The sequence below is a fragment of the Astatotilapia calliptera genome, chromosome 23, assembly GCF_964374335.1.
Source record: "Astatotilapia calliptera chromosome 23, fAstCal68.1, whole genome shotgun sequence".
Taxonomy (NCBI): domain Eukaryota; kingdom Metazoa; phylum Chordata; class Actinopteri; order Cichliformes; family Cichlidae; genus Astatotilapia; species Astatotilapia calliptera.
The window spans coordinates 3,509,379-3,533,024 of NC_137443.1; the positions used below are offsets into that span (position 1 = coordinate 3,509,379).

Here is a 23,646-nt window from a genome sequence, read left to right on the forward strand (position 1 = left end):
CCAGGGTTGGCAGAGCCACGTCCGGGATGGGACAGTGGCAATTTTAGTTCCCAGCCTGCTTGGAGATTACAGAGCAGAAGTCAGGGCAGCTCACCTAGATAACAGGGTGCTCTTTGGACCAGTACAAGGATAAACAACATGAAAGGAACCTCTTTTCTTCTCTTCTCTTCTCTTCTCCTTTGTCTTTTTGTATCTGTACATCTACAACACACTATAATCCCTGTATTAGCAAACCTAGCTCACATTGGATCTTCATTCATCTTTCCAGATCTTAGGAAATATTTGGAAAACACCAAGCAAAGACTTCATGGGAAGCGAAGAAAAGCTTATACATGAGTTAACAGTAGCAACAAGCACACAGATGCATTTTTCTTCCTCAGTTATAGACTACAGTATATGTTATTTTTGGAAAGAGTTTTAAAAGTATTTTGGAAAATATATCAGAACCCAGATATCTGGGTCAAGTTCAGTGAGGGGACTGTTCAGCAATAATAAAACTATTTATGACTTTTTCTATTGTGTGATAACAACATTCACTGAGCAACTAAACTTGTACCGCATTTTTGTTTCGGTATGTGAAGTAAAGGAATCTTAACATTGGTTTGTGACATCCTGCTTTGATCTTCCAGGATCCACGAGGATCCAGGATGGTGCAGTGGAGAGGGCTTAATTCTGTCTGCTGTGGTGAGCCGCATCATTTGCAGTATTTTTACATCATCTTTGTGTAAGCTGCACGTTTACATTTCATTGCTAGGTTGCTCTGGGGGATTGAATTAAAACACTACTTTTCTGGACTCATAATTGAAGAACGGTGATATATGATTGCTACAGTTTGGTTAATCACTATCAAGGACACAGGAATTAAATGTGTTAATTAGATTTTTGCGTCCTGTAGGGGTGGTGAACATGAGCTTTCCTCTGTCTGACCAGCCTGTGTTGGGAGATTGGTTTGTCTTCGTGGAGGTGCAGGGCCACACCTATAACAAGTCGTTTGAAGTGCAGAAATATGGTGAGGACCTACACACTGTCGCACACCTGCCATTGTTTATTGAGAGCACTGTAATGAGTGTGTGTGTGTATGTTTTTTTTAACATTGTAGGCTGTTTTAAATGCCTGTCTTTTTATTTCAAGTTGTGTTAAAAGCATATTTACTGTTTTACTCTACTAAAATGTGTGTAGTTGTCAAATAATATATTACAAATAAACAGCAAGGCTATTGATGTATAAGATATAACACAAGAAAAAGTTCAAAAAAAAAATATTGTGCTGCCTCTCTTTCAGTGGCACCCAAATTTGAGTTGGTGATTGATCCACCGCGCTACATCCTTGATCTGAACTTATGTGAGCAGGCCACAGTCAGGGCCAGGTAAGTCACTAAATATTCAGCGCTGTACGAAAGTGGAACAAGACTTTAACCTGGACTTGTGGAGTGTTTTCTTTGTTTCTTTGTTTACACTAATCAGCCACAGCATAAAAACCATTGACTATGGTGAAGTCATAATCTCATTCCAGTGCAGCACTCTTCTGAGAAACGGTGGGTACTTACGTGCGGACTTTGACACACAGCGCCTGCTAAACATTCTTGCAAAATGGGACATCTTCCCATGGTAGTAGCCTCCTCCTTTAGGGGGTGTGCTCTCATATGCCACATATCAAAAACTGCACAGGATCAGCTTAAAGGACACATTAAAGCGCACAAAGCGTTCACCTGATCTCTAAACTTAACTACCAGCATGACAGAGCAGCCATGGGGTGCACTAGAACAACCCTGGTCCACAGAGCCCACTGCCATTGTCCCGGTGCTATACATCACATGAAATCCCAGCAGGTATTGTTTCCATGCCCCCACAAGTCAGAGCAGTTTTGAAAGAATGAAGGGGACTTACTCAGTGGTAAGCAGTGTTGGTCAAGTTACTTGAAAAAAGTAATCAGTAACTAATTACTGATTACTTCCCCCAAAAAGTAATCCCGTTACTTTACTGATTACTTATTTTCAAAAGTAATTAATTACTTAGTTACTTTTTTAAAAAACGATTTACAACCTGAAGAGGTGATAAAGCAATAGATCTCTCAGCCCAATTCTACTTTTTCTGCATAATCCATCATACAAAATGTAATCAAATGGAAAAGTCTCTTTTTTTTTAAACTTGTTTTATCAGTTTTAATCTTTTAACTTTATGCATCAAGCAAAAATTAAATTATATGCAACATTCTCTGACTTGAAGAAATTAGTTTAACATTTAAACCTATTTTCTGCACATTCCAGCACATAAAATAAAAATATTTTTTGTGTTTACACTCAGTCTTTCAAATAGATGCAAGTAAAACACAGCAGAAAATAAATAAAGTCAAAGACTCAGTGGTCCTGTTGCTCTATTTTCACCTGTAAAGCAGGAGCAGGGTAGGCGGAGGTTTACCCTGGTGCAGGTGTGCCGCAGCGGTCAGGTGAAGAATCCGCGAGTTTCTCTGTGAGTTTCCCATTACGTCGTTGCGCACTCGGTGCTTGTTTAGGGGTTTTTTTCGGTGTAAAAATAAGTTTTCTTCCCACGCACAGCGGACACTAATGTTTTTGTCACTTTTTATGGAATCAAACTCAAAGTAAGGTCAGTACTTCCACGCTTCAAACGCTGCACGCTCATACTCTCTCTGCACTCGATATATGATCCATTGTTGATCTGCACACAGCTGTTATCACAAACGTCGCACTCGCTTACGTCACTGTCATGAGACATTCTCGCAAAAAAATCATGGTTTTAGTAACGCAGTAACGCAGCGTTCCTACGGGAAAGTAACGTAATCTAATTACCGTTTTTGCAATAGTAATCCCTTACTTTACTCGTTACTTGAAAAAAGTAATCAGATTACATGTCCATCTCTGATAATAGGTTATAAATGTTTTTTATTATTGTAATGTTTATTTACAATACAACAAAAAAGAACATCAATTTTACACTCTGGCATGTCACTCTTATGCAGATATACCTTTGGGAAACCCGTAACTGGGAAGTTGACAGTAAATATGACGGTGAATGGGGTCGGCTACTACCGCCATGAGATGGGCCATCCTGTCATAAAAACTATGGAGGTTAGTTTATTTAATCCCTATTCTACATGCTTTGTGAATGTATTAGAGACTTCCAAGCTGATATGGAAACAGGGTTGTTGATTGATTGTTGTTTTGTCTTCAGAGTTCCTTCAAAGTGCTACTGTTTTATGCATACACTGTAAATCATTGTTATTATCTAAGAGGTTAAGCTCCAAACCCTGACACCAAAATTATACATGTCCTGCTGTACCTGATTACATCTTTTCTGCTGTCAGATCAAAGGCTCTGCAAATTTCAGTCTGTGCGTCAAAGACATGATGCCCTTGGATGTGGCTGATCACTTCAGAGGGACTGTTAGCATTTGGGCTTCTGTGACCAGTGTAGATGGAAGCAAGCAAGCCACATTTGATGATTCCACACCAGTCCATAAACAGCTCATTGACATCAAGTACTCTAAGGATACACGCAAACAGTTCAAGCCTGGTCTGCCTTACAAAGGGAAGGTGAGAGCCCACAAAAAAGTTATTGGCACCGTGGGGAAAAAAAGAGAAGAGAAATACGAATCAGCTTGGATCTTCATCTCACTGGGATTTGCTTTGAGAAGAGCTCAGAGTATATTTATTTGTTGTGCTTTTTAAATAAAGTATGACTTTAACTGCTAGTCAGTTAGATGCTAAAGCTAAATTAAGCCTGTATGCAGCCATGTACATTACTGATTCACAAATGAGTCTGCATTTGCACACTCAGTCGTTTTCCCTCTGCTTTGTAGATCGAGGTCACCTATCCTGATGGGAGCCCTGCTGAAGGGGTAAAGGTGCGCGTTAAAGCAGAGCTGACCCCGAAGGACAACGTCTATACCAGCGAGCTAATCTCCAAGGACGGTCAGGCCACCTTTGAGATCCCTTCCATCCCGGCAGCTGCTCAGTATGTCTGGCTTGAGGTCAGAACTTCCTATTGTCACGTAATATAAACAGAGTGATGCAAGAAGTAATTTGAAGCTAATCTTAATTGCATTTTCTTGACAAAGACCAAGGTGATATCCATTGAGGACAGGACAGTTGGAAACCAGTACTTGCCCAGCTACCTTTCTATCAGTAGTTGGTACTCTCCTAGCAGGTGTCACATCCAGATCCAAAGTCCCAGCACCCCGCTCAAGGTAGGTGTGACCTTTTTCGGTGGTATGAGTTTCTTGCTTAACTTTGGATGATTTAAACATGTTTCAAAACATCAGATTGTGAAGTATATTTATATCTGTCTGCATGTATAGGTTGGACAAGAGGCAGAAGTGGCTCTCAAATCCACTTGTCCCTGTAACTTCACCCTGCATTACGAGGTAGCATCCAGGGGAAACATTGTCCTATCAGGCCAACAGGCAGCCAACCTGACAGCCTCCCACAGAGGAAAAAGGGCCACAGTCACCTTTGACAAGAACATTCACAGCACCCACCTGCCTCCTTCTGCTTCTGGTACTCATTTCTTCTTATTACAACTCTAACTTCACTGTCATCCAGGTAATTTTAAGAGCTAAAGTTTCACAGAATAATCCTTTGATGAATCAGCTTTTTTTTTCTTTCATTGTTGTAGTGCTTGGGAAATCAGTGTCCAAGCTTCTCAATCGTAGTGGTCTTTGACATCAGAATGCCAGATAGTTTTGGAGAAAGCACTGTCACCCTGTCACTCTGCCAGATGTTGCAGGCTCTTCCTCCCAGACTGAGATGGACAGATGTGTGTCCTACCTACGTTTTCCTGTTAGTCACAGCATGGCACCACTCAGCCGTCTGCTGGTCTACTATGTGAGGGAAAACGGTGAGGGTGTCACAGACAGTCTGCAAATCCCTGTCAAGCCCGAGTTTGAGAACCAGGTTTGGAAACAGAACTATTATAACTTAATTTATCCAGAGAAAAGTACTGCAGTTGGTACTGTTGCATATGCTTGTTACGAAAACACCAGTGTTTTTGGATATACAAAATTAAGTTTGTCTTTTCATGTTTTGTTTGGGGGTTTTTTTGCTGCTAAAATAGCGATTTATTAAAACCCGGAGAAAAGGGTGCACTCTCTGTATACACCTTGGAGCTGAGCCTAAGTATCCATGCACCAACCATTACACCACAGTGTAATGTCTGTAAACAAACAGCTGTGTTGGCTTGGGAGAGATCCCCAGTTCCTGCCTGCATTAGGTGGAGTTAACTCCCTGAAGTATTTACAGCTCTCTGGTATGCCCTTACAACACTAAGTGTGTGTGTGTGTTGTGCGTATGTGTGCCGGAGGAGGGGGTTGTGAGGGCAGGATGAGACAGCAGCCGCACAGGCCGCAGGCAGATAGGTGGGGTCATGACAGGAGAGGATGACAGGTTACAGAATGGTGAAAGGAGGGCAGCGGAACCGATTAACGGTGTTAATTTGTGATTTTGTGCTGGTGAGAAATAGTTCTGATTTGTGAAAGCTGACTCTGGCCATCCCTCCCTCTTTCAAAGGCTGTAGTTTTCCACTCTCAGTCAGAGCTTTCCAAAGTTTGCTGCTTAGAATTCTCAGACTGATATTATTCCGAATGCCACTGAGGATCTGCCAGCTAGTGCTGAAATTATTTAGTTTTTGACCTGACAGTTTGATATTTGATATTGACATTTTGATAGATATTTCAGATTTTTCTCTTTCATGAGGGAAACATTCAGTCTTCTGGTTCAAGTTTTATGTTCAAGTGACCAATTTGAAGACATCTCTGTGAACCTTTTCAGTAAACTTATAACCGTACAGTCTTACAAATTCACAATTCTGTGGAGCGGAAATGTGTTAAATGCACCTTGTTTATGCAGAATGCACTTATGTGTCATGTTTTGGATTGCAGGTATCTATTTCTATGTCGACCAATGAGTCCATGCCGGGGGACTCGGTGACCCTGCGCGTTCGGGCTCAGAGGGGATCCTGTGTTTGCGTGGCCACTGTAGATAAGAGTCTTTACCTGCTGAAGCCCGACTTTCAGCTGAGTCCTGAAAAGGTTGGTCATATTTATAGATTATGGCGATATTACACTTTAATAAACAATCGATTAAAGCGTTCTGTAACTTAAAATCGCTTTATAGTATAGATTTAGAGAGCTGGTTTAAATTACTTTCTTAGATCGTAGTTTTTAAGATGTTACCTGCTGTATTTTTGTAAATAACTTTACTTTTACTGTAACTTTATATAAATATGTTTTTCACTCTGCAGGTGTTTAAAGAGCTGGCAGAGTTTGATGTTTCAGACGCTTTCAACATTCCTAAAGATGACGGACACTTCTGGTGGCCTGGGCTGACGGCAAAAAGACGGAGGCGGTCCTCTGTGTTCCCATGGCACTGGGACATCACTAAGGACGCGCGCTTTGCTTTTACAGTGAGAACATACACTTAGTGAAAGAGCTCAGCTAGTGCTGTCACTGGGTTAAAAGGTAATCGTACTAGTGCGTGCAGATGTTTACTTCTCTCTATATTTAATACAGGAAACGGGACTGGTTGTGATGACAGATATGGTGAGTTTAAACCATCGGCAGAGTGGGGGCATGTACACAGATGAAGCTGTTCCTGCCTTTCAACCGCACACCTCTACCTTGGTGGCTGCTATGCCCTCCCGCCCCACAAACAGGTACAGGATGTTCTTTATAGGTGTCCAAGGCTGTCCACTGGGCATCAGCAAACTCTAATGATCTCATACCTAAAAATGTGCAAATTGTATTATTCAACGTTTTCATAAATGGCGTGAAAGTTCTTCTTGTACCAGCCGACGTTTCTTTATATTTTACTTTTCATTTTTTTAAAGTGGTTTTGAGAAATAGTTCTCCAGGCTTTTTGAAGGACTTTTAAAGTTTCTCTTTAGGCACTGGCTGCTTTTGCATTCATTTTGATGACCATGACCATTTTTCATGGAAATGATTGTCTATGTGACGCTTAACTCTGTTGAATCATTCAAACATAAAAAGGGCCCCTAACTCAAGGGATGAACCAGTCTTGTGTCTACACATAATGGGCAACTTAGCAAAAAAAGCATTTTAAATTGTATCGTTAGACACTTTGTTACTAGCAGCCCGCTGCAAAATTAAATCATTTCTTCATTTTTTTAGTTGAATCTACAAAAATCTCTATTTGTCAGCGTTTTTGCACCATTGAGGTGATTCCTAAAGAGCTGTAGCCAAAAACTAGCGTGTCCTTAAAAAATGAGGAAATTGGACAAATCCAACAAAGACCTGACACAGGACCTAAGAGATTAATCTGGCCCCTCAACTGATCCATCTGCTGTTCACTACTGCCCGCTGTTCATCAGAATTTATCTCTGTTAAAGGGTGGCTGTCAAAGAAGCCATTGTAAAGGAAGGGAAACAGGGGAAAAGGCTGAGGTTTGCCAAAGAACTGGACTAAAAACCATTGGCAACGGGTCTCATGGAGTGATGAATCCAAAATTGGCATTTTTTGTTCAAATTGTTGTCAGTATGTATGGAGGAGGTCAGGAGAGAGGTGCAGCAGTGAGTGTCTACAGCCCTCTGTAAAGTACGGTAGAGGCTCTGTCAAAAACTACCATCAGATTTTGATCTGCCATGCAGTGCAGCTGGAAAGTATCTGATTGGCTGCAGCGTTATTCAAATAACATCCAAAGAAAAGCTTTGAATTTCCTTTAAGAAGCCTGGAGAACTCTTCCTGAAAAATACTTAGAGAAATCAGAAGAAAGCTCATTCAAGAGATTTATTTGTTAGAACTATACAAATAATTGCATTTGTGCAAAACACATTAAATAATGTGTTTTGCACATAAATTGAAATTTGGCAGTTTTCTGGCAAGATATAAAGGAATGAGGGGTGGATCAAGACTTTTACACAGGACATTATAAATTTTAAAAACATGAATTATAGGAAACTAGCTTATCAAATACCATACTCTATTGGTATTAAAAGCCAAACTGTGAGCCACCTGGGTGTGGTGTCATGTCATAGTCAAGGTTATTCAGTTGTTTTTGTGTATGTTGGCTCATTAACTGATAAAAACAGATGATCCTTGTCTGTTTTGGAGGTTCTTTTAAACCATTAAATTTGTGTACTTGTATGTATTACTCCACCCTCTTTAATGTCAGAGGGAAAAAAGTGGTTATTATTGTTGAAGAAGATTAACTGTAATCCTTCACTGGACCACACACTGTAATATGGGCATGTACTTTACCGAAAACAAGGAATCTGAACGCAAACCCATAACAGAATAATAATTACATCAAGATCGCCCTCTTTGTTTGATTTCACATGTTAGGCCTGCATTCCCCTGTGCTACAAATACTTTTCATTTTAGTGCCGAACTTCAAACACATGATGTGACTTATCATTGTGGAATTTTAAATAGTATATTTTTCCATTATGTTGTTATTTTATTAGCTAAAGCTTTTTCACTGATGTCTTCTTGTGTTTTGGCTGTAGAGTAGAGAGGCGGAGGCGTACATTTTTCCCAGAGACTTGGGTGTGGCACTGCCTCAACGTCAGGTATTTAAATCTTTAAATAATATTTGTCTTGTGTGAGCGTGTCTGTGTGTCTGCGTTACTTGCCTCTGGCTAGATATATCAGGTGCAACAGATTGTCTATCCTTTTATGTGATTTAGTGCTTGAGAGAATAGAGAAATGGAAAAGAGAGGAGCAAATGTGGGAAAAAAATGATAGCGTGAAAAAGATACAGGAAAAATATTTACAGAGAGCAAAAAGGAGGTGAGAAATATGTGAAAAGCAGAATATAGGTAGAAGAAGAAAGGCGAGAGTAGAGCTGGAAGAAAAAAGATTGGAGAGTACTGGAAAGGAAAACGTGAACATGACAGACTCTTGGAAGAAATTTGTGAGAGGAAAGGTGCGAGGCGGTGCTGTATGCCAGACGGCCGATCTTCCATCATGCAGCAGCATCCGCCACTTCTCCCACTGGGTGTGAAATGCCTCATTCAATCTTGGAACAGACTCTTACTTTCTCAAGAGCTCCTTCCATTCATGTTTAGCCAATATAAATGAATTGCCCATAGATTTCCATATGCTTGATTCCCTTGGATGGGACTTCAGCTCTCACTAATTTCCTGTGAAGTGCAGAGCTCTGATTTTTCCTTAAAAGTATATTAAAATGGATTTTGGACGGCTTTGATCAAAAGGAAGGCTGTACATGCAGTTTTTGAAGTTTATTGTGCCCTCTTGCAGTTTGCCAAGACCAACATCCAGTGAGCGCTGCCAATAATGACTCCAGCTCATTTCTTTCAAAGAAACAGATTGGGTCAACACCTGACCGTCCCTTGAAACCGTCCATTTTAGAGTGTTTGCTGTAGTTATATTGGTGCAGATGTTGGTGTTGACACAGGTGCTAACATTAAAGTAATCTCCAGCCTTTGATCAAGCTCTTCCTTGTAGTTGATGAATTTTAATAGCTTGTCTTAAAAAGAAAATATGCTCGAATTATTTTATTCCACTGTTGTATCTCCACGTAACAGCTCTGAAACTGGGGAAGCTGAACTGCACCTGGATGCGCCGGATTCAATCACCACATGGGTGGCAGAAGTTGTTTCCCTGTCCGAGCAGAAGGGGTTGGCGTTAGGAACGAGAGCAGAGCTTCGCACCTTCAAGCGCTTCTTTGTGGACTTTACGCTGCCCTACAGCTTAATCAGAGGGGAGCAGACCAAAGTTCCCCTCACCGTCTACAACTACCTGCCTACCTGCTCTGCGGTAAGATGTTTTCTTAATGTGGCAGATGGACAGGTCTCTGACATTAGTTCCTAGCAACTGCCTTCAAGTACAATCTTGACATCATATTCTTTAAGACAGGACATGTCACATCTGTGCTTTTTAATCATTTATGACTTGTAAACCATCGCAGAACATATTTTTTAATACATTTTCACTAATTATAGGTTTGTATGACATGTTATGCAAACTCTTGACAGTTAGTTTTAACACTAATCCTAAAATGACTCCATCTAAACTTGCTAAGAGTCTATTAGAACATCAAGTTAGGAACCACAATGACGTCACTGAGACGTCTCTTCCTATTTAAAGGCAGTTTTTCCTTCCCACTGTCGCCAAGTGCTTCTTTACATGGACTCGTTGGCTTTTCTCGCTATTATCGTAGGGTCTTTAACTTACAATATAAAGCACCTTAAGACAACTGTGATTTGGTGCTGTATAACAGACCATTCTCACTCCTGAGGCGTAATATACCGACGATTTGTCACGTCCCAAGGTGTTAAATAGGAACGCGCCCGGCGCGAAAGGTGACCTTCAGCATTCTTATGCTGCGTGCTGGGTTGTGGATGAAATCCAGTAGAACGACGGTCCCGTGGTAATAGACGTTCCAGCCATGTATTCCAGCCCTAACCATAACCTCATCCCTAACCTTAACCACCACTTTAATGACGTTAGATAGTGTTTTCCAAAGCGATTTAAGTAAAATAAACGTACATGTGTAGATTCATTCCAAACGGTTCTCCTGTTTCCTAATTTTTCCGATCTCGTAATATAGAGACGTGTTGGGTGCCCGGAAGCGTAATATACCGACGATTTGTCACCTAGCGTCAAATGTTACGCTTTGGGAGTGAGAATGTGTTGCGTATAAGTAAAAATGACATTAAAATTGTATTAAAGTGAAGAAGAGCAACCCATAATGTAGCGCCCGAAAAATTAAAAGACCACACTAGGCAAATATCTCAGTAATCTGAATTTGATAGTTAAATAAAAGACGTAGGCAGACAGACAGACTGCTCACAACTCTCACTATGATCAGACCCCAGATTTGGTTAAGAAAAAGGTTTCTAAGAGGAAAAGAGAGAAGGATCATCAAAAAAGAAACTGCAGGTTTGTCAGTCAAATGAGGCATAAAGTAGGTGCTCCGTTTAGTTGTTAGACAGAAGTAGGTCAACGATAAGCTGATAAAATCCATAGTCATAGAGATTTGGGAATCTTGGAACGGGATGAAACCAGCCAACACACAAATGAGTTCTCAAACCACTTCAGGACCCCTTAGAACACCTCGTTCCAGCGGATCTTTATGCAGAGCTTGTGGTTCAGACCGGATACGTCTTGGAATTTGTCCAGTCCTTCATTTTGTTCATAGCTCTGCACTAAAAATGGCACATGCCATAAATCACAGAGGATTATCCAGGTAGGAAATATTAAAATATAAGATGCAAATAACTGTGTTGATCTATTTCTTTAAATTATTATTTCTGCATGTATCAGAACTGGTTCGATATTATATACACATGCAGAACAAATATTTTCAACTGAAATAACTTCTTCGGTAGTAAGTATAGGTTTGTAATGTGACCATGAAGAGATTAGCCTAGTATGTTTGTTTCAGCACTTACTCCGAAGAGCCTTCTAAGCTCTGTCCTGGCCTTAAATGGGTCCATCCTGCACGCCATACGGATGACATCATGATGTTTGCAGATGAGCCTGTTAAATGGCCTGTGCGTGTGTTGCCCTGATGTCATGTTAGGTGAATATGCAAACCAGAATAGCCCATCCTTTGATGTCCACCCCAGCAACATGTGATTCCTATATTTTCTGCTCAGTTATTTATGACTTGTGGCATGCGGATAAAGAACAGTTAAAAGATCCTTCTGCATTACTGAGCCCTGTGAAAATTGGACGATGAGTGGAACTTAATCCTTCAGGGAGTTTGAGAAGCATGAGTCAGTCAGCATGGAAAATTCACAGTGTGATTTAAAAAATTCGCCCTTGCTTTCAGAGCTTTGATGAAGCACGCTATATGAGGGAGGGGCGTGCCTAACAGATATGATGTCATTAAAGGCTATCAGAGGAGATCGCTTTTCTCTGATTTGTCTCTTCTTCTCCTCTCCACTCGCAGGTTCATTTAAAAGTGTCGGTTCCAGAGGGCATCAAGTTTGTTGGCCATCCTGGAAAGCTTTATCTCACCAGGAAGAAGTGTGTTGCTCCTGGAGAGGCTGCTCCTACAAATATTGTATTGTCGTTCACTGAGCTGGGATCAGTTAACATCACAGGTATCCACAGAGCTCAGTCAAATTCATAAAACTCGCTTATTATTTTATTTCTAGTACTACGTTGATAAAGTGGCAGAAATGTTTTAATTAGGAAGCCATAATTATTTTGTTGGGACACGTATATGTGAGCCACAGGGCAAAGTCAGAGGGCAATTTTTCACTTCTTCCAACTGTGGAGAAGCATCTGTGCAGCAGTGCATGCTCATGGATGGTGATTGTGTTACCAGTACTATAAAAGCACAGACCTGACAATGCCATAAAGTTCCCATTCTCTAGATCAGCCATTCTTTAGAAAAAAAGAATGATGCAAGGTTTTGATGCTAATGTGAATGTTACAAGATTGATTTGTGCTGACTCATGGAAATGGCCTTATTTGCATTCTTTAGTGGCGTGGCACTTACAAGCAACAGCAAGCTTTCACCAGGACTTTGGTCCACTCAGTGTGATTCCACACAAAAGGGCGAGCCTATGACTGAGGAAAGCTTTGCTGGCCAAGGAGCCGTGTGTGTGATCTGGTCACCCACCCAGGTTACAAATAGTCCCCTCCGGAGCGCATGTGAAAACAAAGCAGGCCAGCAGTGGGGGAGTAACCAGAGCTGCACTGTGACACTCAGTGGCATGTTGATGAGTTTGCAGGTCACTGGCGGCCAATGGGCCCCCCATGGCCCCACTCCTAGTCCACTAGCCCCTTGTGTTTCCTTCTCACTACACACACACAAAGAGACACAATTGGCACAGGGCCACATTTCCAGTGGGCTCCCCAGCAAAAGAACTGGGAATCCTTTTACAGATATGCTTGTCTTGTCTAATGTATTTTGATGTCTGGAAATTTTGCAAAACATATTTATTTGACTGCTGATCATCTCACTAAGAAACTAATTAAGGTAATTAGAAAAAAAAAAGTATCCCAAATATACTTACAGAAGTACAGATGGGAACAGGCTCACTATGCCTCATTTCCCTGGCTAAAGAAGAGCAACTGCTCAAGCCACTGTCTCTGAAGCTGCATATGGTGTCAAGAAAAACAAAATCTTAAGCTGACTTTTGTTCTGTACACAGCTCGTGCCATTGCCTTTAGTGAACCAGGCTGCTGCTCAGATGGATTCCAGATAGGCAAAATAAGTAACGACATGATCCAAGGCCAGGACTATGTCCGTAGGACTGTCCTGGTTGAGGTAAGAAAGCTGAGATTTTCCTTTAATGTTTTTTTTAATCCTTTAATCTTTTAATAAGAAAGAACTACTTTTTTATTGTTTGTTTTGTGTATTTCTGTAATGTTTTTCTGCATCTTTTCTCTTGCTGCCACCCTGTTTACAGCCAGAAGGCCTGCCCAGAGAATACACCTACAGTGTTTTCTTCTGTCCAAATGGTCAGTGTAAATCATTTTTAATTGATATAGCATAATGAGAATAAACTTTACAAAGTTCAAGTTTATTTTGCATTTCATTTCTCAGAGAGGATTCATATTTCTACCCCCAACAAATATGAGTATCAGTATGTGAAAAAGCCAAGCAGGATGAACCAGTTCCTGGTGGCAGTAAAGACACACAACGATGCCCATTTTGCCCTCTCTGCCAGTCCCCACGACAGCGTAGAGATGCTGGAGATCGTACTCGGGGGCAGGCAGAACACTCGTTCCTGGATTTCCGCTGGCAAAATGGGCGAGCCTCTTGTCAGCGTCCCTACGCCAGGGATCCTGTCTTGGGATGAGTTCCGCAGCTTTTGGATCAGTTGGAAGGGAGGTGTGGTACAGGTAAGAAGAGAAAGGAATCATAGATGTAACACTTCCAAATGTACGGCAGATTTGCTTCGAGGTTGTGCTCGGATGCTCTGACACAAAAAGAAGTGCGGCAGGCCATGGGGTCTGTGTGTTAGGAGAGCTGGCGTCGTTTTTACTGGTGTGCCTCTGGGTGAACTCACACTTAACAGGGGACACTGAGGGCAGTCGATGATCCATGGCCAAGGACTTGCATGGCAGTGAATGGCTGGCACACCACTTCCCGGCTCCAGCCACAGCATTAATTAGACTTGCACCATTCACCAAAGGCAGTAATTAAAAAGCCGCGTATTACTTCCCAAAGTACTTTGGGAATACATTTATTTTCTACAACACCAATAGCGTTGGGAAATGGATGAGTTTCATGGTCTTATGGTGTAATGTGATTATGAAATTAAACTCTTATACGGGAGAGCAAGTGTGCTCTGCATGGGTCTGTGTGAGTGTTTGTTTTTGGGATTATCTGTGGGAGGTGCATGAATCACAATGGCATCACCAACAGCTGGAAGAAGGACCAGCTGGAAAGGAACTGTACCAGTAGGTTCACAAACCTATCCCATAAAAATTAAAATCTTTAACACTGTTAGCATGTTCATATGGGTTTTTATATATATATATGCTATGAGAGAAGTCAAAGCCATGGCTAAGAATTTTCACTTTGTACCTCTATATGTACCAGTGACAGTCTTAAAAACACAGATTCAAACAGCCAGCGTGTCTATGAAGGTACCATTATTTGGTAGTTGGTATCCTACTCTAAGCCCAACGCAGAGTTTTCTGCTAAGACAATGGGACAATGAGAGCAAATTGAAATAGCATTGGGTTAACTTATAGCTTTATTAAACTTGCATGCAGTGTGTTGGCGCTATTGCTTGTGAGAAAAGAGAGGGGGGGTTTCTTTTCTACTTCCTGTATCCATTTTCTAAAAACTTCCCTGATGTTTTGGTTGGTTGGTTGGTTGGTTGGTGGTTAACCAGGACCAGGAGGGCACCTGCTTTGTAACACACTAGTGGAAATCCCTTATTTTATTCAGTTTGAATGGGTACCATCCAGGCAGTGCCCACTGTGGATTTGGGACCTTTTCCATCTCCTGATCGTCTGGATGGATGTTGTGTCTTGCTTTAAGTAGCAAGAGAACCCAGTTATGAGTTATGAGACTGCAGATGCAGTCAAACAATAAAGGGGTGAGGAGGGAACTGAGTTCTTGGAGCATAGTTTCAGTAACAGATTATCTGTCAGCTATCTTGGGTCTAATCTGTGCCAATGTTTTTGTTGGTATCGTCTATAATGGGGCAAAAATAATGAAACATTTCAAGCAAATGCAGAATAATAATTACAAATAATTATTCCTGCGTTCCTTCCAGGTGGGCCATGGTTTACATCCAACCAATGAATCGGTCATCCTGCGATGGGCAGGCCAATTCACAGGACAGGTTTGACACTTTTATGACATCTTTGTTCCAACTCCAGGAAATATCTTTAGAGATCATTTCTGTAAAAATACCTTTTTTTTTCATCCAGGTGCGGCACATAGGCTTTTCTACAGGCTGGGGCTCAGTAGGGGAGTTCAAGATTTGGAGGAAGGAAGACTCTGATGACAACCACAATGAGGCTTTCACACTTGGAGTCCCACAAAACATGGTGCCTGGATCAGAAAGAGCTGCTGCATTTATGATTGGTAAACTGTTTTCTGGTTGGATGCTTATATAGTCCATATACTATTATTACTTCCACCATTGTGTCATTTACATCTGAAAAAAAAACTATTTTAGATCATGCAATCCTCAAGCGAATGGAACTAATATACAGCACATTTTGCAGTGTCAGTAAGTGAAGTGTGTTTGTGTATCTTGCTCTAATATCAGGTGATGTTATGGGGCCAACTTTGCATAACCTGGACAAGCTCTTGAGGCTACCCTTTGGGTGTGGTGAGCAGAACATGATCCACTTTGCCCCCAATGTCTTTGTTTTGAAGTATCTGCAGAAGACCAGGCAGCTCAGCCCTGAGGTTGAAAATGAAGCAACTGACTACTTACTTCAAGGTAAAGAAACTGAATCCTAACAAATCGCTTCCTTGGATCAGATATTCAGTATTTTCTTTTCCTCGTAGGTTAAATATGACCTCCTCGCTTAGACAAGCTCTGATGGTCTCTTTAGAATTATTTTTTCATGTCCAAATGTGCTTGAGCTGCCATCAGAGTATTTAAGATGAATAATATATTAACGAGATGCTGAGTTAACTCAGTAACACCAATATGGTGATTCTTAAACATATGGATTACTTTCAGTACCACAGATTCTGCCATTTGTGCCCTCCCAAATACCCACCGATGTAAACCCAGTTAGAGACCAGCGCTTTAAACACAGGAACAAGGAAGTTATTTAAGTTCTTCAAGAGTGTGTCATGAATTTCAACAAGTCAAATCCTTTCTGGCATGAAGCTGCGCAAAGTGGCGTCATGCTCAAAGAAAGGAATGATTTCTAACAGTTTGCTGTTTTCTTAAAGTTATGCATCATTGGGCTGTCTGCAATCAACAAGAATATAGTTTACCTTGAATAACAGAGTTCATTTATCAGACAAAAAGTTTTTTGGCAGCGGAGCCTTGGACTGGCTGGGATTCAAAACTTTGAATCGTAACCCGAAACATAAAGGTTTATTCAGAGTTATCAAGATTAGTCTTTGTCCCTCACAAAGATATAAAAGGAAAACTTCAACTTTAATAAATGTCAATAGGCTTTATTATTGTGCCACACAAGGACAGGTCACCCTGCACATATATGTAAATTCAAGAGTTTGCCTTTGACACTGGGGCTGACCCTAAAACAAAGTGGAAATTCAGCTACCGAGTGTTTACTGTCTTAGGTACAGCAACAAATGTTTGAATATTGGTAAATTATTATATTGTGGGCTATTTTTCTTGTTCGTTTGTGTTTTTTAAGACCTGAAAACTATGCTGGATTCACCCTCTTGGAGGCAAGCACCAGAACATCTTTGCACAGTTTGCTTCGTTGCATAGTTGCAAGTGAAACCACTTGACTGCATATGTAAGAACATCGAGAGCATGTCCGAGTAAATGTTCTGTTTTCCTTCATTTATTTAGTCGCAGCACACTATGCACCACAGAGCTGGGTGAAGAATCAGAAATCAATGCCAAAAGAGAATTTTAGGGATCCAAGAATACCACAAATGTTATATTTTTGAAATGTATTTGAATTTTTTGGCTACCTTTTAATATACCGTGTTTAGTTTCACTGCGTTGATTCTGGTCTGCCTGATCTTCCAAGCTCACACGGGCTAGTTAACATGGTGGTGCTTCTCCTGCACATTACTTTTATTCTGTGCACATTTCTGCAGTGGTGGATAAAAACGAAAAAAATACATCCACCTCGAGATTTATCAGCAAACCTGAAAAAGATGTACATAATTTCTGCGTGTTCTTAGGAACCAACCTTTCTTACAGTACTCTCTTCTCATCCAGGCTACCAGAGACAGCTGACCTACAAGCGGCGGGATGGATCATACAGTGCTTTCGGAGAGAGGGATTCCTCTGGCAGCATGTGGTAAGTAGCTGTAGGTGTAGTTGCTGAAATGTGCACAACACATACCATCTAAGCTATGCTTGGCTGTAGCCACATTCTTCAGCTTTCAGTGGGACATAGGTTGCCGGCCAAAGCAGTAAAGTTTTTATCAAAACCTTCGTACTCTGTGCTCATATTAATCTATTCCTGTTGGTATGTTTAAATCTCTGAGTTTTTCCCTTTCGAGTGTTTACTGCATGTTTACAGTGCCTGGAGGCAGGCAGGCAGACAACCATGTTAATATTTATAAAACTCAATTCGGTTGTCTCAATGGGGAGCTCCACTGCTTGTATTTTGAGGCCCACGCAGAATGTACATACCTCTGGTTGATTTATGAACTGAGGTGGGTATTGTGATATTTAGTAGAGCTAACACCGTGAAACAGCAGGTTACATAAATGACAGAGAATCATAAACAAACTGCATAATTGGATCCCTGAGGTAGGCAAAGTTGTCAAGATTTATTTGCAATTAATCAGGGTTCATATCCGTAGCGCTGAGTGGACCCATGCTGCTTTGGCCCCACAAACAAGCTCTTAATGCCACTATTGGAGACAGTGTTATAAGTTGTCTGGAGCCACTTTACCAAAAAGGTTTTACCTTTTTTTGACATGGTCTAGAAAATAGAAATGGTGCATGTCTCCTTATGACTCACTACCTGGGTGTAATTGGTAACATTAAACCGCTGCTGAAAGCTTGAACTCTTCCCCTGATGACTGTGAGAGGATATGAGGATGTAACCAGCAGCGGTTTGGAGTTTTCCTTGGCACCCAGGGTAACAAGTGTGGGCTGTGGGCACAACACAGATGGACACAGATGGTGAACATTCAGTAAAACTGCATCAGACACTTTATGAATCCATCAACAACATGTTTGCATCCAAAACAAGCCCAGCTTTTGCTTCAGACTCCGGGTTCATGAGCAGAGCACTGCTTTACTGCCTGCTTAAAAGCAGCTGTAATGCAGTGTTAATGTATCCCAGGATGTGAAAATGTATCAGTATGGAAATTGACAGGGTTTAATGAAAATACAGAGCAGAATGACACAGGCTGGCAATAATGGTTAGGTGTGTAGCGCTAATGATCTCTGATGCCAAGGCCGTTAACAGTTCACAAACTGGGCTGAACGTTCGCTGACTTGATGTTGTGCAAAAGTAGAGAAACGCTGGCAAAGAAAGAAATTATGAGATGTGTTTCTGACCCTTTACCTCTTTCATTCTTATGGTGATAAGAATTAAAAGACCAATATTTTGCAAATACAAAAATATAGAGATAGAAGAAGCAAGTGATGACTTCACCCAGTCATTCGCACTGGAGCTGAGTTTAAGCTGAGTGCAGGGCTGTCAAAAATAAAGCCCGGGGACCAGAATCAGCTCGGTAAACACTCCAATCCAGCCCAGCTTTGGAAAATGTAAAGTAGGGCCTAAATTTTCAACTTTTATCTTAACTTTTAGAATTTTTTTCTAATGATAAAGACATTCCCATGGCCATTCTTACTACACTGAAGTAATTAAGTAATAGTTAACAATTAAAGGACCGAAAAGTTCTCCTATAGAAATTTCTTTTTTTTACAGTGTCCACAGTTAAAACAATAAATAGGGCATTCCTTAGAATTAACAGACACCTGGGCAATGAGAAGCCACATCTTTTTCTGTAATTTTACACATTTCCTTTTTCCAATTCTTACCCCAAAGAGTTGTGCTGACAGATATTTTTCATTTACTTCAAGCAGAATTTCTTTATCATACAGAAAAACTGAGACATACAATTGAATTTGCACTTCTTTTTCTTATATTAAGATATCTCCAAGATTAAATGTGCATTTTAACCTCTATACACTGACAGAAAGGAGAGTTTCACTGATCCGACCCACATCAAAGTGATTTGTATGCGGCCCACAATGTAAAATGACTTCGACATCCCTGGCCTAGAGATTCGCTTTATGGTCCACACCATCTCTTCTGGTTGGAGCCAGGATGTTCCAAATATGGGAAGGGAGCTAGAGCAGACGAGTGCCACTTGATCCTGACTGGGGTGCATAGCTAATGTGTACACATTGTACTTAATGCCAAAATTGCCTTGTCAGTCTCTCTAGACCAGGCATGTCTTTTAAGCCAACCACGCCCCTAGAAATACCTCCTTTCAGGCCTGATATTTGCTTCATATTGGAATTAATTTCAAGATGATCACCAGCACACCGAATCGTATGAAGTGGGTTTAGCGAATGACATCACATGGACTTGTGGAACCAATTTACAGACTTACTATTTAATGAGAGAGGTTGACTCATTTTCATTTGGGGTCTATTGAAGGCAGAGATTCCTGTTTTGTTTTGTTTTTTTTAAGCCAGCACCTGGTGATATTGTACTTTAAAGTACTTCTGGATTGTCTTCAATTTAAGATGTGAAGCCCGTTCACTGACAACATCAGTTTCCCCTCACTTAATCCCTAATGTGACCTTTACCCCTAAAAGTAATTGAAGCCTTGAACTTCATTTCAAACTAGAGGTATGAATTCACTATTCGGATACAATTACAAGATTTTTACATTCCCCCTGCACAATATTTTTAATATTCCAGGCAGACAGTAAATAAAACTTCAGAGTGAAGGCTGTCTTGCAAACTGCAATAAGCCTTCAAATTGTCTTGTATTCTTTAATTTTAGCTAAAAGAATAAAGCAAAGTTGTAGTAAATCAAAATGTGCTTTAAAAACTTGTTGCTTTTTCCTTATATAATTATCCTTAATAATAGGGTTTAGTTCTTGGCTCTACGTGTTGAGACCGGCATGTCATTTGTGTCTCGACCCAAAGGTTGATCTGACAGCATTAGCAGGGTTACAGGCTGAATACCTGAGATTAAAAGAACTGATACACAATGCTGTATTAACTTAATATCTGTTTCCATTCCTGTGCCAAACCTGTATGTCAGTGTTTGTGTTGTCGCTTGCCTTCTATTTGCAGATGTGTTGTAAAATATGTTTTAAAGTAAAGCCATTTACTGTGTTAACTATATGATATATATAGTGAATCCAGGCTCGTTACAGTAACGATAAGCACTTTCTCTGAATCCACCTCGTAAAATTCTCCTTAACGCTTATCAACCTCAGCTTTATCATGGAGCACACCCATGTATTGTCTCAGAAAAGTCCTTTAGCTCTGACGGGGCTGAATAAGTGTAGCTCATAGAGAGGATTTGGATGTGTGGAGTCAGAAAACAGGAGAAACAATAAGTGAAGGCGAGAGTCGTGAGATGGTGACCTTAGTCGTGGGGTGAGTGGTGGAAGTGAGCTTGTCTACTGCTTCCTTCCTTCTCCAAGCTAAATCATATTTACATTTTCCAGTACCTTTCCCTGAAGCCTAACATTTAAAGTCAGTGACACAATATCACTTAACATTATAAAAATTCCAGCGGACTTGTGGCTTCAGCCCTAGTTTTGTCTCTGGGGAGGAATAATCCAGGTTCCAACCACGGAAGATTTAATGTTTTTGGTTTATGAGTGCAAAGATCTTTTTTTCCAGTTCATCCCCTCTGGTACTCTTTTCTTGGAGTGTGATCTCACTTACAAGCTGCGTTGAGAAACTAGAGTGTGACCTGTTTGTTTATTCCGTTATTTCTCTCTTGTGTTTCTTTCTCTTTGTTGTAAACAGCTTACCTCATCCTGTGAGTCTCTTTTGGTAAGGGGGTGCTGTAATGGAATGTCTTGCTGTCACTGAGCAGTTGTTGGCCAGAGACTGCTGCTTTCTACCAGTACCGGGAGGTCTGTTGTTTATGGATGCGTGTATGTTTATTAGCTCAGCCGTGTCCCCCTGGGCTGACCTTAGCCTTTCTCCATTTCTCCCCTGGTTCTTCTCCACTGTGGCCCACTAAAGCCACAGCTCATAAACTCTCAGTTGCACTCCCAGGCCAACTGGATTCCCAACCTTCGTTCCTGATATTCATGTTTGTGTAAGTTTCGGAATGCTTTCGGGGAATCTTCGAATCACAACCAGAAACATACTTGATTGGCCCGTGTGCAATTTCACATTCCCAAGAGCACAGCTGCCGCATCCTGTAGCACTGATCAAACCCTGCCGCACCCATCTGCTCCCCTCCTTACTTCCTTGCTTTTTTCCATTTCATCAGCTCCATCTATACATACCAGTCCTCTTGGAAAACAACATCCCAACATTTATGGACGTCTCTATCAGCCCCTCTTCCCATTTGTTGACAGATAGAAAGAGTGTGGAAAAACGTCTCAGTCCACTGAAATAGTGATTCCATATGTTGTCAGAGATCTTTGATATCTTTTCCTTTCCCTTACTCGTCTTTTTTTCTCTCACCTCCATCTGTCCTTCCTCTAAGGTTGACAGCATTTGTGCTGAAGTCCTTTGCCGAGTCTCAAGGCTTCATCTACATCGACCCCGATGAGCTTCATGCAGCCAAGTCTTGGCTCATCAAGCATCAGGGAGATGACGGCTCCTTCCCCGCTATGGGACGCATCCTCAACAAAGACCTGCAGGTAGGGCTGTGTCTACATAGATGTGAGGTGACAGATGTTTAATTTTCTGTGCTTGCAAAGCAGGAACGGGTGTAAGAAGTAGATTGGATAGACAAGATGGATAATGGCATTGATTGAGAGGGCAATAATCACATAAATTTACAGCATGAACCTGGTGTCAGACTTTTTAGCTAAAGGATTTCTGGACCGATGAATACATTTAAAGTTTAACTATATATATACTGCAGAGAAATGAGAGCCGAGATGTTATTAAGTGAAAACATGTCTGGTTTTGACCACAGGGAGGAATCCATGGGAAGATTTCACTTACAGCTTATGTGGTAGCAGCTCTGTTGGAGACAGGGATGACCACAGAGGTAAGCAGGCCAGCAGCACTGAATGACACTGCAGACTATTTATTCCTCTCGCTTCACAGTTGCTCCTCAGGGGCAAACGAAATAGTGTTGAATTAGGCAGGCCTAAACAAACCCACTAAAACATGCTAAAGTTTCTCATTTTGACTAATACGTCACGTAAAATCAACGCAGTGGTGTAAAATTTGATTCATGGTTTCATCCAGTCTCAAAGTGAGGTGCTTTACTTAATAAAACATACCTGCTCTATACTCCTAAAGTCCTTCCTCGCAGCCTGGGTCGTGTGTGGACATATCGCTGCATTCCTCATAGTTGTGAAGATGGATGTGTTGGCAGTCCGCCTACTCAAATTTGTTATGCCCCAGTGCTGCTAATGTACCATCTTATCACGTTTAGGACTACTTCAAAAGTTTCAGGCTGATGTGCAGAGACATTTGATTCCCATGAAAGACACCTCTGTTGCATTGCTCTCTTTCTGCCATCTGTTTTTTCCCTTTGTCCCTCCGCTTTGCTCTATTTTTTTCCCACCTTGCTTTTTCTTTATTCTCCTACTAGTAGCCGCCCTCGATAAATAAACATTAGTGTTCACTAAAAGAAATGGAAAAGTTAGGAAAAGAGTCTTCTATGATCGTCCTCAGCGTGTGCTGGAAATTCCTTAAACATGAAAGCCTCCAAACCTCAGATTGTTTTTGTCTTTGCTCAACAATCGTCCAGATAGTTGACTCTTTATTTAGCATTTCCTCCGCCTGGCTCCTCTCCACCCATCTGTCTTTCCCCCCTTCCTCTTCTATCTCTCCCAGAAGGTTTCTTCTGAGAATCTGTGCTTTTACAACTGATAAAAACCAAAAAGGTATCCTTCACTTCAAAGCAGTACACCCCCCTCCCCCCCCCCTCCCCCCCCTTCAATTTCACTTAATTAAAAGATGACTGCTGCAATTACAGTGAGTGGCTCTGGAGGCCTATCATCGCATGGATGAGAGGGAAGGTCACGTCTGCATGAGATGAAAGTCACTCTCAACTTTTTAATGGCTAAAATGAGTGTTTATTCAATAACTACTGTCGTGTTTTTGGACAGAGCAGCCTCTAAAAAATATTAGGTTGGTGATGATTTTGTGTGTGTGTGTGTTTGCATTGGGGACACGGGATTAAAAGTGTAGCAGTAGTTTCAATAAGTAAAAGCTATATCTGATGATCCTGGGATATAGAATTGCACAAACAGACCAAATCACTATAACCCACTCTGTTATTTGCAATGTAAACTATAGAGATTTTGTCGCAATGTTAACAGCGCATTAAATGTGAAATGCAAAATTCTGCTTCACCCATGAACAGCGGACATCAGCTATTAGATATGAAATGTGTTTGTATCAAGGCATACACATATTTCTGCCAATATGACAC

General features: G+C 41.1%; 1 protein-coding gene across 1 annotated transcript in view; it reads left to right on the forward strand.

Moving 5' to 3' along the window:
• The window catches only part of cpamd8 (C3 and PZP like alpha-2-macroglobulin domain containing 8), a 47,620-nt gene that overhangs the window by 7,065 nt on the left and 16,909 nt on the right, over positions 1–23,646 (forward strand). Inside the window, exons 7-30 of the mRNA XM_026158082.2 lie at positions 630–684; positions 896–1,009; positions 1,282–1,366; positions 2,977–3,085; positions 3,322–3,549; positions 3,816–3,986; positions 4,074–4,202; positions 4,314–4,512; positions 4,733–4,908; positions 5,892–6,041; positions 6,254–6,415; positions 6,522–6,664; positions 8,474–8,536; positions 9,515–9,746; positions 11,887–12,040; positions 13,100–13,215; positions 13,358–13,409; positions 13,495–13,793; positions 15,182–15,250; positions 15,339–15,495; positions 15,683–15,859; positions 17,297–17,378; positions 21,736–21,892; positions 22,174–22,248. Of these exons, the coding sequence (XP_026013867.2) occupies positions 630–684; positions 896–1,009; positions 1,282–1,366; positions 2,977–3,085; positions 3,322–3,549; positions 3,816–3,986; positions 4,074–4,202; positions 4,314–4,512; positions 4,733–4,908; positions 5,892–6,041; positions 6,254–6,415; positions 6,522–6,664; positions 8,474–8,536; positions 9,515–9,746; positions 11,887–12,040; positions 13,100–13,215; positions 13,358–13,409; positions 13,495–13,793; positions 15,182–15,250; positions 15,339–15,495; positions 15,683–15,859; positions 17,297–17,378; positions 21,736–21,892; positions 22,174–22,248 (3,354 nt within the window). The remainder of the gene's footprint in view (positions 1–629; positions 685–895; positions 1,010–1,281; positions 1,367–2,976; positions 3,086–3,321; positions 3,550–3,815; positions 3,987–4,073; positions 4,203–4,313; positions 4,513–4,732; positions 4,909–5,891; positions 6,042–6,253; positions 6,416–6,521; positions 6,665–8,473; positions 8,537–9,514; positions 9,747–11,886; positions 12,041–13,099; positions 13,216–13,357; positions 13,410–13,494; positions 13,794–15,181; positions 15,251–15,338; positions 15,496–15,682; positions 15,860–17,296; positions 17,379–21,735; positions 21,893–22,173; positions 22,249–23,646) is intronic.